The sequence below is a fragment of the Blennius ocellaris genome, assembly GCF_963422515.1.
Source record: "Blennius ocellaris genome assembly, chromosome: 16".
In the NCBI taxonomy this organism is placed as follows: domain Eukaryota; kingdom Metazoa; phylum Chordata; class Actinopteri; order Blenniiformes; family Blenniidae; genus Blennius; species Blennius ocellaris.
Genome location: NC_137665.1, coordinates 4,199,245 through 4,211,705, shown reverse-complemented (window position 1 = coordinate 4,211,705; position 12,461 = coordinate 4,199,245). Strand labels below are relative to the sequence as shown.

The following is a 12,461-nucleotide window of genomic DNA, read 5'->3' as shown; positions in this document are numbered from 1 at the left end:
AAAATGGAAGATTAATGCCCAAGAAAAAAAAAGACGATTTACATTTCACGATGCCATATCAGTGAGCGCATTAAAGCAATTGTCTGAGTATCCAACGTTAATGCACTGAGATCACAGATTTTAATGTTTAATTTGGAAACATATGAAAGATAAATGGGTATAAAATTATTTGACTTTACCAAATTTGCAACCTTTTGTTTTGACGCAATTAAAATCATTAGAAAGTCAAAATTTCTTTTTACAAACCCAAAACACGTCAGGATTTCTCACCAGAAACGAGTGCATTGTCATTATTACAACATTGAAAATTTTAAATGGAGGCAATAACTTTTCCCACTTTTCAAAAAGCTGTGTTTTCATCGGCTCTGAGCATTTAAAGCTCGAAAACCGTTTTTGCTTAGTGCAGAGAAACAGAGCGACCTCAAATAACTCATACGTTAAAAAAACATCAGTTACATTAATTGACAGTTATTGTTTGGGTATCACACGCGCCAGACCTGACCATATGGCGGATGAAGTGGGAAGGAGGAAGCAGGAGGGAAACCTGCTCTCGAAAACCAAACCGAGCCGCCGCATTCTCTCTCCCTGAAGGAGTTTTTCCCAATTCCCTCCTCTAAGTATAAACCACAGAATCACATCACTGGCACTTCATTTGCACACTGGTGTGATTGTCTGAACTGTGAATCAAACACCGAATTTCCGTCCATGCCTCTTTCTTTTCTGTGTGGATTTTGTACCTCGCAGATTCTCCGATCAGACAGTCGTCTGTTTTAGATGTTCTGGATTGTTTGAAACGTTTCAAGATGAAAGTATTCCCATATCAATGAGCGTGCATAAGTAATGAGCATGACTGCAGCACGACTTTCTACTGCAATCACACAGCTTGGTACATAAAAGTCTCTTCTGTATGAGCGGGTCCCCGACTTTTAATTCAGTGTGGAAATCATACAAGAGTGGATCTAATAATCAAAGCCACTGTGTTACTTTCACTTTCTCCTCACACGTTCCTGCAGCAGGGAATCTGAGCACATCTGCGCCATCGCATCTCTCTCGATTGCAAGCCGCCTCTCTGGGGTTAAAATATGCAGACGTGTCGCTTTTGCGCAGCGTAATCGACAAAATCCCCCAAAACGTGGCCAGACTCACGATCTGGAACCAACTCAGAGCAATTGTCACAAAAATAAGTCTGACAGTGACATGTTTGATTAAAATCAATCAGCATTGTTTGAATTGAGTTAAACTGAAACTCAGTATTCTGCTGTGCACTCCATGAATCTATTATTAGCATATGTGCTGTTGTTTTTAATGATCACATAAGTTATAGTTATTTAAACAAGTCAAATAAGGCAGTAATGTATATATATGTATATGTATATGCATATGCATATGTATATGTATATAAACATGCATATGTACATGTACATAAATATGCATATGTATATGTGCTATTTTAAATATGATGGGAAATCAGTAGGACCCAGCCGATTGATCCGACGTTCATACGTATTTTTCGCCTGCAAACTGCAGAGAATATGGTGGGGGGGGGTTTTCTGCTGTCCTTGTGTTACGTATCCAGTAGGGGACGCTACGACTCTTTTCATGCCACACTCCAGTCCACAGCAGAGAGTGAGGGAGAATTTACAGAAAGCAAGCAGTTTGGGAAAGTTAAACCAGTATGCAAAATAAACTCATTAAGTTTCCCATTTCCCGTGACGTGCCTTGTTGTGTTATTCACGCTTGATTTTGATTGCCAGATATGGGAATCGGCCCCCAAAAAAATCCATATCGGTCAGGCTCCAGTTGTCAGTATCGAAATTATAGGTCATGGGTATTGGTATTACTAAAAACATTTAGTGGCAGGATTTTGCCAACTGCTTGACAAAAAGAACTAAAATTTGCCTCAAGTGTAGTAACAAATATTTATATCGAGATGCTTGCTGATGTCATGAATTACAACTCCCAAAACTGCTTTAAAAACTGTGTATTTCTCACCTCACACACTAAAATATTCACATACACTGTCACACATTTGTGTATCTAACTTCTGGCCTGTTTGTGACAAATTGCTTAACGGACGTGACGAAATACAATTCATTGGCAATATTCTTTTGGGGGGAAAAAACTTCCTGTCTGGTGAAACATTACTGAAGATAACCACCATCTTTGTTCATCCCTTCAATCGCAGACATACAGTCAGATCACCAAGCGGCACAAGCCTGCTGCAGAATTTGCTGCAACTGTCCCCACATGGCGAACATTGCGACACATGGAGGATTGAGGAGAAAGCGACAGAGCGGTTTTATTTTGAAGGAGCATAAATGAAATCGTCATGGTAACGGCATTAGTGAATGTCACAGCACATGAATGTTGATTGTCATTGGTAAATAAATCAATAAATTAGCTTTGTGTTCCCCGTTACCTTTTGTTTCTTCCCGGAGGCCGGCTCTCCTCTCAGGATGCTGGCGTCCATCGCCTCGATGTCTTTCACCATCAAGCCAAACAGCTTGTCGCAGAAACTGAAGACGAGCTGAGAGACGGGCAGAAGAAGAAGACAGGGAGAGGACGGTCAGAATTACAAAGCATGTGAAAAAAAAAATGAAAAAAAAAAGCAAAAGAACGAAACAGAGCGTCGGCGTCCAAACCTGCTGGGTGACGGAGAAGGCCTGGTTGTTGAACTGCTGGATGAACTCGGCCGCCATCTTGTCCGAGTCGTAGGGGGAGGAGTCGGTGCTCTTCTTCTGCAGGAAGTCGATTTCGATCGTCATGGCGCCGATGCACTGCTTGGACTTGTCGAAGTTGTAGTTGGCCACTAGGGAGACGGACAGTCTCAGTTATCTCTCACAGGACGTTTAGTTGGAAACAAAACGGAGAGGCAAACACATCTGTCCACAAGTCCGCCCCCCCCCCCCCCCCCCATGAGGATGATGCAGCTCAGAGTCCTTTACGTTTGCTTTACATACAAAAACATATGTTGGGTTGTATTTGTAGATTTGAGCTCTTTTAACCGTTTTTGATTTTTTTAGCTGGGCTTTTTTTTTTTTTTTACATTTTACCCTTCTTAATGGTTTAAGCAACAATTTGAACTCTTTCATTTGTTTTAGGCATTCAAGCTATTATTTACTATGTTCTTTTTTGTCTTTTGCAGTGTTTTAGGTCCTGTTTACGCAACATTTCAATATATATATATATATATATATATTATATATTTAAATGTCTCAAATTCCCTTCAGGCATGAATCTAGTTTCAGATGATGGACGATATGGTGAGTTATATAAGGTCCTTCAAGAAAATTACCAAAGAGCTGAGTCATCCGGGCTATTTTTGTATTAGCAGCCTTTTCATACCAATTCATTTAATGCTTTTTTTTTACGACAGCAAACAATTTCACAAGCGATGTATTAACGACCCAAAGATGTGGTGCAGTGTGCAGGGTATGTGCGATATGGTTCAGTGGTTTCAAAGGTCCTAAGAGACCACTGTCAGTGTAGACCTGAGAGGTCCAGTGGAGCGGGGAGACAGGTGGAGGTGGGGGGGGGGGCATAGAGGCTGGAGCATGAAACACTAATGTATACCACAGTAGGTTCTGGCAACAGAAAGTATTTTCATATTTAACGTAGTGCATTTTTCTGGTGGAGGAAAATCCTTTGTTTTAATCATCTTCTTTACTTTCTTATCCTTCTCTCAGCATGAGGGCCCTGTCCCGTCATTTCCTGTCAAACACAGGCTGCACAGATATATTTACAACACTCAGAGCATATCTAACCCTGATCGGTCTTTGAGAACTGGGAGCATTCAGTCAGACTGATGGATTTACGATGTGCTTTTCAGGTGCGATGTGATTTGCTTTTCAGATGCAGACAAATGGAGGATTTTATACCTTCCACCTCTTGGCCAATGGAGAGACCGGCCCATTTCCTCTGCAAGAGAGAGAGAGAGAGAGAGAGAGAGAGAGAGAGAGAGAGAGAGAGAGAGAGAGAGAGAGAGAGAGAGAGAGAGAGAGAGAGAAGTCAGAAAGAGATTGAACACTGAGCAGATTTTGTATGTATGTGTGTGTGCGTGTGCGTGTGTGTGTGTGTTACCTGCGGCAGGCTGAAGGCGATGGACCCAGCAGACACAGTGTGGTGGGTCTTCACTGTAAACACGAACTTGTGGTTGGGCGTGGTCTTCACGGTCACATGCCTGCAGAGAGGAGACAGTTTGACTCCGATCGCCACGTCACATCATCACTCACTCATTGACCCGTAAGATTTAGGGACCGAGGTCCTTTTTGCATTGTCATGAAATGACGCAAGCGTGCTCCCAGAACCAATAGGCTCTAAACATGAACAACAGGACGACACGGATGTTCATGTGGTCACACGGACGAAGTCGGATTGCTATGATGGGTGACTCTCGATGATAAAACTACCAAGTATTTATAAAACTCGTGCATGTGCACACAAACTACTTATTAAGATGGCATTTTCTCGATTTACATGGCAACGGTGTCCGAGCGTTGTCTAAAAATGCCGACATTTGGGCGATTTGGGAAAAAGTACAATCAGAATCATCTTTTATACATGAGTCGATATCGATATATATAATGATAAAAAAAAAACAAAATGTTAGTTTTGTCGATTTTAAATGTTACCTGTTTCCCTCAAGTGAGATTTGAAGATATCAGAAGGTTAATTTTTATTGAAATATTTTTACTTTACAACTGTTTCATATAAATAGCTGCGTCTTCCCTATTCCAGCCACACGGTCGATTCAACACAGAGCAACTCTCAGTATCATTGGCTATTTGTATTGTCTGCCAAAACGTGGACAAATGCAATCTATCGAAAAGTCAATCTACCGAGGAAAGCTTCTTTCACGACACGTCCTGTATCTATATCGTTTTATCGCCCAGCCATGAGACAATTACTCAAGCGTCAGATGAGTGCGTGTGACCTTTTGAATAGGTGCAGTTTGACATGATGATTGTGTTCGGGTGGAGGTACTTGTCTGCTTGTACTGACAAACGCAGCGATGAAGAGGCGATAGTGAGTACTCACTGTCCGGACTGCAGATCCTTCTCGCTCACCACGGCACAATTAGTCAGCGACAGCTCATCTGTCGGGCATCGAGCCGCCTGCATAGTCTGCAGAGAGACAATGAGCAAGGATTTAGATCTTGTGAAAGATTGTAGCATTCTTGGTTTTAATTTGTGCCATTTGCAGAAAGACTGTCTAACTTCGCCGCTGAAATGCGATAAAGATTGACTTTAATGCAGGTTGGTGCAAACGCAAAACAATAGACACAATACTAAAGAGTTCGTTTTCTGCAGAAAGGATGACAGAAGACGTTCGGTTTAGAGGAAACTTAGGGATTTAACAAGCTAAAATACCCATCAGCCACCTGGAAAAAGCCTTCAAGCAGCAGCAATGACAAAGCAACTCTCCAAGGAGGATATTTCTCAATGCTGACGTTTGAAGTCATCACAGTTATGTGTTTCTTACAGGGATGTTGATATCGGTTCTTGGTATCGAGAACAATCTTTTTTGTGTGTTTTAGAATTGCACAAAAGGCTTTATTATCTGATGCACAATATTGAAATCCTACATTGACTGCTGGGGGAAGCTGTGGTGGATTAGGCTGGCATTGACCTGATTCGAATATAAGTTTACTTTTCTGTCTTTTCTACACAAGCAGAGTTCACATCCGTGTCCAGAGTTTTGTAAATTTTAATTCAGATGTATTTGCTCCAACACTCTGATATTTTGAAAACTTCTTTCCCCAAAACGTTCAAGTTGACGACACCATATTGAATTTCGTGTTTACACTCTATTCAATCACTGCATAGCATTTCCAAGGCCAAAGAATATTGAATCATTATTCCCAGCAGATATTTCTCATTTAAACATTGTCTAATGTATTCAAGTACTTCATTTGATACTCCTGTTTTTCCATCCCCTGCAAAACACTGCAAATTGAAAGTGCAATCTTATTGACATGAGCATGCATTGGAACATGTTTTATGCTAAATCAGTCTTTTAGTGTACTCATTCAAATATCATATTTCCACATATCAAACAATATTTCTCTCTTAAATTTAACTGCTAACTGCAGATGGTGTCATTTAAAATGACAATTTCATACGAAGTAAATGATACGAAGAGCATATCGAAAGACTCTAAGCTCCATAAATGTCCTAATTACAGTCGCTGGACGACGAATCACACAGAAGCTGTGATTACGCTTTCACCTTAAGTTTATAAATAGAAAAGGTGGAAATTGTTCTCACACAGAGGATGTTGGACTGTATATGTGTGGAAGATTTTCACACAAAGCTACAGTGGATTTTTCTTCTTTGTCATAAGTGTGAAAGGATAAAGCAAACCTGTTCACACCCTCAATAGTCTCCTTACATCAGATCTAAAGTCAGTGTCTACTGTACAGCCAGGAGAGAAAATCAACCCGTGAAGTGGAGAGATTGAAGACGTTTTGAGATTACCAGAGGCCACGATGATCCGAGATAAGTGTGTAAGTAACGGACTCAACCAACAGGTGATAGAATTTGACATTTCATATGTGAAAAATGAAACACATTTCTATGATTTCCCCCCCCCCCCCATGACTGACTTTTGATTTCAGATTCACAAGTTTTAATTGAACCATAACTTCTCCATTTGGCTCAGATCATTTTAAATTTCTACCAGTCCCTCTAAATGGAAATAAGTTTGGCTGACACACGAGTAGAAACGCGTCTGGTTTTTCTTGCTCCTGTCAGCGGAGAACCAACGTACATCTTTTATCTTTTTGACCTAGATGGAATATCCCTTGCAGAGCCACTGCGTCGTAAAGAGAGGTAGCGCAGGAAGAAAGAGAAATTCCTTTGCACATCGCTGCAGCATGAGCACACGAGGTGGTATCCATGGTAACTGCATTAACCCAATGAGAAAGAGCCCCCCCCCCCCCCCCCCCGGACAACGATATATCAGGCTTTACTTCTGCCTGATTCATCCGGAGGGCTCCAACAGCTCCCGTGTCCCTCGGAGGAAGCACGGTTTATCGCACCACGGACACTTTTAAATTGAGTGACGTCTCACAACAAAAAACGCAAGTTATCTGCTCCCTGCTGATTCAACAGGAGCCACTTGTTTCCAATGTTTTGAGGTCAAAGTCAATCACAATGACAAGGTCTATTTATGTGATAACACCACTGATACTGATTGCGGGGTAGAAAAACAGGGATTTGGGGTGGGGTGAAAAATGTTCCAGGTTTGTGGCATTAAGAAGAAATGAACCATCGACAGAATCAAGGGCTGTCAAGAATCAATAATGCACATGTTCCCGAGGAGGTTTCAGCTCACAAAGCTGCAAACATTTTGTTGGAAAAAAACAACTTAATGAGTCTAATGGTGTCCATGCGTCAAAAGCTGGGGGAATAACACATCCTCATGCAAAACCTCCAAACATATGTTTGCTGCTCTAATCTCTCGGCGGCCGTTGAATACTCCTTGAATAATTCATGGCCTGCAGTGTCCTTACTGAAGGCTTTTGCCTCAGCTATTGTCACGATGAGCTGGAGTCGGCTGGACTCTACCCTGCCCAAGCTTGCTTCAACATGGAATGAGTCGTCCTCCACCCGCAGTTCACAGTGATTTTGAAGACTCATACACTGTACGTGTAGGAGAAGGTTCGGGGAGGCGGCCCCTGCAATGCAGGTAGCGATTGAATGTGAGTCGCACCGGGGACTCGATGCGAGATGGAGTCAGATGAGCCATTACAGGCGGGTTTTCAACTGCCGCTATATCGGCAATTTGCGGAGGTGGTATACAGCAAGGTGTGATAAAGTCTCTGCAACTTGACAGCGAGTTGATCAGAAGTCAGGATCAGCAGGTCTGACAGGCAGACAGAGTCAGGTGGTATCAGCACAGGAGAAGAATTAACTAAAAATGGTACTTATGGGCCCAAATTGAAATTAAATTAGATTTTTTTAAATTTAATATTGACTTTGAATGTTACTGCTGTGTTGCCTGAAAACATGAAGACACCTAACTTTTTCTGTACTGCAGGTCACATTTGGGTTTGAGTTTTATGGAGGCAGATGTTCCATGAGACTTCTTGGAAAGCAAGTCTGTTTAACAGCCAAAACTTGAATACAATATTTTACGAGCGGCTGTAAATAAACAATATCGCCAGAGTATCTATCCATACCGCTTTATCCAATTCCGGTTCGTCAGAATCGAATCCAGCTGACAATGGATGAACAGACTTTAAGACTTGAACCATGGATATTCTCTCATTACCCTCGACACCACTACAGTTTTCTTCTTGTTTCTATATCAAACCAAATTTGCAATAAGTCTGAAGACTTAATGCAGACTTTAAATACAAGAGGACCAAACACGACTCCCTGTGGTACTCCAGAGGAACAGAAGTGATGCTTGGTTTCTTTTCACTTTGATAGTAATTCAAAGCAATAAAAACATTTCTCACAAATTATATATTTAACCAAGAGAAATTCTTGGCTTAGGTGCTGCTTCCCTTGCCAAAACTGAAGTAGAGCCATTACAACATAATACCACCTCATTTCAAATGATCCTCTCAAGACTGGATTGCCATTTCTTGAATTACCCATCCAAGCCATCTGTCACACAATTAAATTCTGTTAAAGCTGCTGCCACTGCAGAAATGTAAGATCAGTTTTTTTGTTTGTGGTCTCTCCAGCGAGAACAGCACTTAAATGACATTTATTTTTTTATTTTTTTAACAGCTAACATGTTGGGCCTCCTGATTTGGAGAAGAGAGAAGGACAGAAAGCTGTTACCTGGGCGGACCTCCAGACCCAGATCACAGGCAAAAACAAGTAACCAATCTAATCTGCACTCTAAAATTCTGCCAAATCCATGTGTAATCTGTGCAAATCCTGAATTTATGATTGGCTGGAATTCTGGTAACAAGAGGCCTTTTTATTTATTTATTTTTTTGGTGGCAGTAACAATTAATTGCGAGAGATTTGACGAGTTGCCTTTGAGACGATGTGGGGAAAACAGGCGCGGACAGACAAACACTGCAGTGCTGGCGATGTGCCCACATTACTTGCACCCTGTGGTCTGGCCAGACAGAGGTGACACAGAGCAAGGCGGCGGTGTCGGAGAGCCTCTAACTCAAAATGAATATCAGTTCTGCCCTCCTTCTGACTCGAGGTCAGAGAGTTGATGTTTTACAGAGGAAGGCAACGAGCATGAACACCTATCAAATGTTTGATTTAAAAAGATAAGGCATGGTCACCACGTCACCTCAGTAACTAAAATTTCAGCAAATTAAAACAGGAACATAATGTACACACGTCAGAGGAAGATTTAAGTAAGGGAAACCTATTTTCCTAATGCAAAAGCCAGAATTCATCTCTTCATACCCTCGAGCAGGTGACCAGAGTAGTTTTGGAATGATATGGCACTTCTCTATTTCCTGGAGGTCTCTCATTTGGAGGTACTTTGAAAAATGTTCCTACAGGCTTTGGGGAAAAGTGTCACTATATTCAGCTTTTAGTAACCTCACCTGGAAAAGCAAACTGAGTGAACCATCTTGTCAAAAAAAAAAAAAAAAAAAAAAACCCCAATATAAAATGAGAATACACACGTGTGAATCAACACTTAATAGAAATGTGGGGAACTGCAGTTGTGTGGATACATTTCCTCTCTGTGTGTCGGTATTATATAGTCTGCATGCAGTCAGTAGGTACAGTATGACATAAATAAATGATGCAGCATTAATACATTAATAATTGATGACGGACTGATTGGTCAACATGCTCTGTGTGACGAGTTATTCGAATTTAACGTTTGATTAAAAATGGGCCAGTCTGTAATTTCACTAAAATACATTACACTGCATTTGAAGACATCAGTTATTCTCACCTCATGCACAAACAAGAAGAACTATTCATGATCGGAAAAAAAAAACCCCAACAACTATACTTCACAAAACTATATGCAAACAAACCCGTATTTCTTCTTTTCAGTTAATTTTTGACGGACCCTTGTCTGCTGAGATGGGATTTAAAAATGTATGGTAGCTAAAACCACTACAAAAAGTTCAACAAAATGATAAACAAAGGCTAAAAGGGTAAGAGAGCTAAAAGAGTTTGAAATGGTTATAAAATGGGAAAACTCTTAAATTAACTAGAATTGTTAAACAGTCAAAAAAGCCAAAATAGTTAAACATCAAAAAGAGATAAAACAACCAAGAATGATAAAACTGCTGATATTGTTAAAAACAACAACAACAAAAAAACAAGGCCAAACAGCAAAAATGACAAATTAAATAGAAATTAAAACAAAGAACTGGAATGGCTATAACTACTAAAATAGCTATAACTTCTACAACTAGCTATGATGTGAACAATTCTGATTAATATGTACGAGACTATAGTTCTTATGAGCTCTGTTGTTTTTATTCTAAAGGTCAATGCATTTCATTTTATTAAGAGGAAAGAGGTTAAAAATGTCTCTTTTGGTTCAAAAGGCTGCAGACCTCTGGGGTCGTCGATGAACTGGGGAGTGAGAAAGAATTTGGAACAAACTGAAAACTCAGTGGTAATCAAAGCACAGAAATTTGCATATTTTCCATGGAGGCTAACCTAGAAAGCATCTGGGTCGCCTAGAAAACTGGATCCAGCATCTGAACAGGGCCATGTTTGACATGTTTGACAGAGAAGTGCCATCAGACATTAATATACAGCAACAAAACAAGCCTTCTCGGAGGGTAAAACATCAAAAGATTTTATTTTGTTAGTTCAATTTCTGCATCTTAACTGTCTCCTTCTACTGTTCCACCTTATATCCCATTTTGTTTTGCCTATATGTGACCCATATCTGATTTTCTATGACTGTCTGAACAGTTTTAATGTTAATTTTTAACTTAAATTTTTTTCATTCTGGCAACTATCTGGGGCTAAAACAAAAATGATATTTATCAGACAAATCATGTCATGTTTATTCTAAATTTGACGTATTTGAACAGGAAAACAATGGAGGACAGTCGACATCTTGATTGACCGCCATCTTGGATGAGGATCTGCTTCAGTATATTTACATCTATCAAGGAATGTGTTTTTTTTACATATTTAAAACTATCACAATGTTTTGTTCTGTCAGAAATGCCACACAGTTATGATCCAGGCTGATTTAGTACATTAAAAATGTGATTTCATACTAAAATACTTCATGCTAACCAAACTAGTTAAGAGTCACAGCTCGTTCTACTGCACTTGTGGGTCAAATTGTTCAGTCTGGAGTATGATGGTGATGCTGTTGTTGTGTAAACGGCCTCCCAAAACGCAACCTAGTATTCCATTTTCAACAAGGCCTCATTCTCCAATCCAAGCTGAACAATTAAGGTCTCCGTCATTGCTGCAGTCATAGTTTCTACAGCCACTAGGGGGAGCCATGTAGCTTTGCTACAGTACATGGCGCTGATACTGACTAATTAATATGAGTGATCTCAATCAAAAGAGCTAACTCTAAAGGTACTACATAGACTTTTCCTGCATTCCATTCATTCGTTAATGTTATGTAATGCAGACAGTCTGAGCGGAAACAGCAAATATATATATAGATATATAGATATATATTCCACATGATGAGGATGATGGCAGCTCGCTTTGAGAGTTGTGTATGAAATACATACCTTGAAAAATATTACGACCTTGTGGGCGCCAGCGTGGGCAAGCAGAGAGGGAGGACAGAAGACAGTATTTGAGACGGAGGGACTCAGGAAGCAGCTGATGCGTGAAGCTGTGGCGGCTGCAGACGCTGAGCTGCGTTCACACGGATGGAGATGTTCATGCAGTTGACACACTCACACATGCAGCCGTCCCCTCCAGGACAAACAAACAGTTTCTCAGATCTCTATGGTAAAAGAAACTTTGATTTTGCAGCTCACTTTCTCACTTTTATTTCTTTTTTTTTTTTTTGCAAACTGATAAAACACGAAAATTGAGCCTCAGAAATAAGTGTTTGTTTCCATATGAGTCATTATTATCATTTTAATATTACACACAACTTCAACCACGTTTAAATGTATGGGTAATTTTATTGTATTTACACTGAATCATTGACATGATTTAACATTGCAAGTGTAAAGAAGTGTTTCTATCTACTTACATGCAATACATGCTGTCGATACTGGGCGGTTTTCCTGGTGGCTAATGTCTCTAAACTGAAGATTTTAATTAAGGCCCTGTTCAGATGTCAATGTTTTCAAGTGGAAATTACAAACATCTGTTGTGTTTTGGGGTCCATTTAATCAAAGGTGCTCAGAGCCACTGAAAACGAAAAGTTTCGAAAATGCTCAGACTTGTATACGTGTAGATGGAGGAAAACACAACTTTTCTGAAACACTGCGACTGAAATACGCGCCACGACCGTAGTCAATAGTTATTCTGCACATGCAAGAGTTGATGGACAATAACAACAATGGCGGCCTCCAG

General features: G+C 40.3%; 1 protein-coding gene across 1 annotated transcript in view; it reads right to left on the bottom strand.

The window, feature by feature from the left end:
- Positions 1 to 12,461, bottom strand: part of nsfa (N-ethylmaleimide-sensitive factor a) — a 41,252-nt gene that overhangs the window by 15,991 nt on the left and 12,800 nt on the right. Inside the window, exons 2-6 of the mRNA XM_080512052.1 lie at positions 5,038 to 5,123; positions 4,081 to 4,180; positions 3,879 to 3,918; positions 2,643 to 2,809; positions 2,420 to 2,527 (exon numbers count right to left, since the gene is read on the bottom strand). Coding sequence (XP_080368178.1) covers positions 2,420 to 2,527; positions 2,643 to 2,809; positions 3,879 to 3,918; positions 4,081 to 4,180; positions 5,038 to 5,123 — 501 coding nt within the window. The remainder of the gene's footprint in view (positions 1 to 2,419; positions 2,528 to 2,642; positions 2,810 to 3,878; positions 3,919 to 4,080; positions 4,181 to 5,037; positions 5,124 to 12,461) is intronic.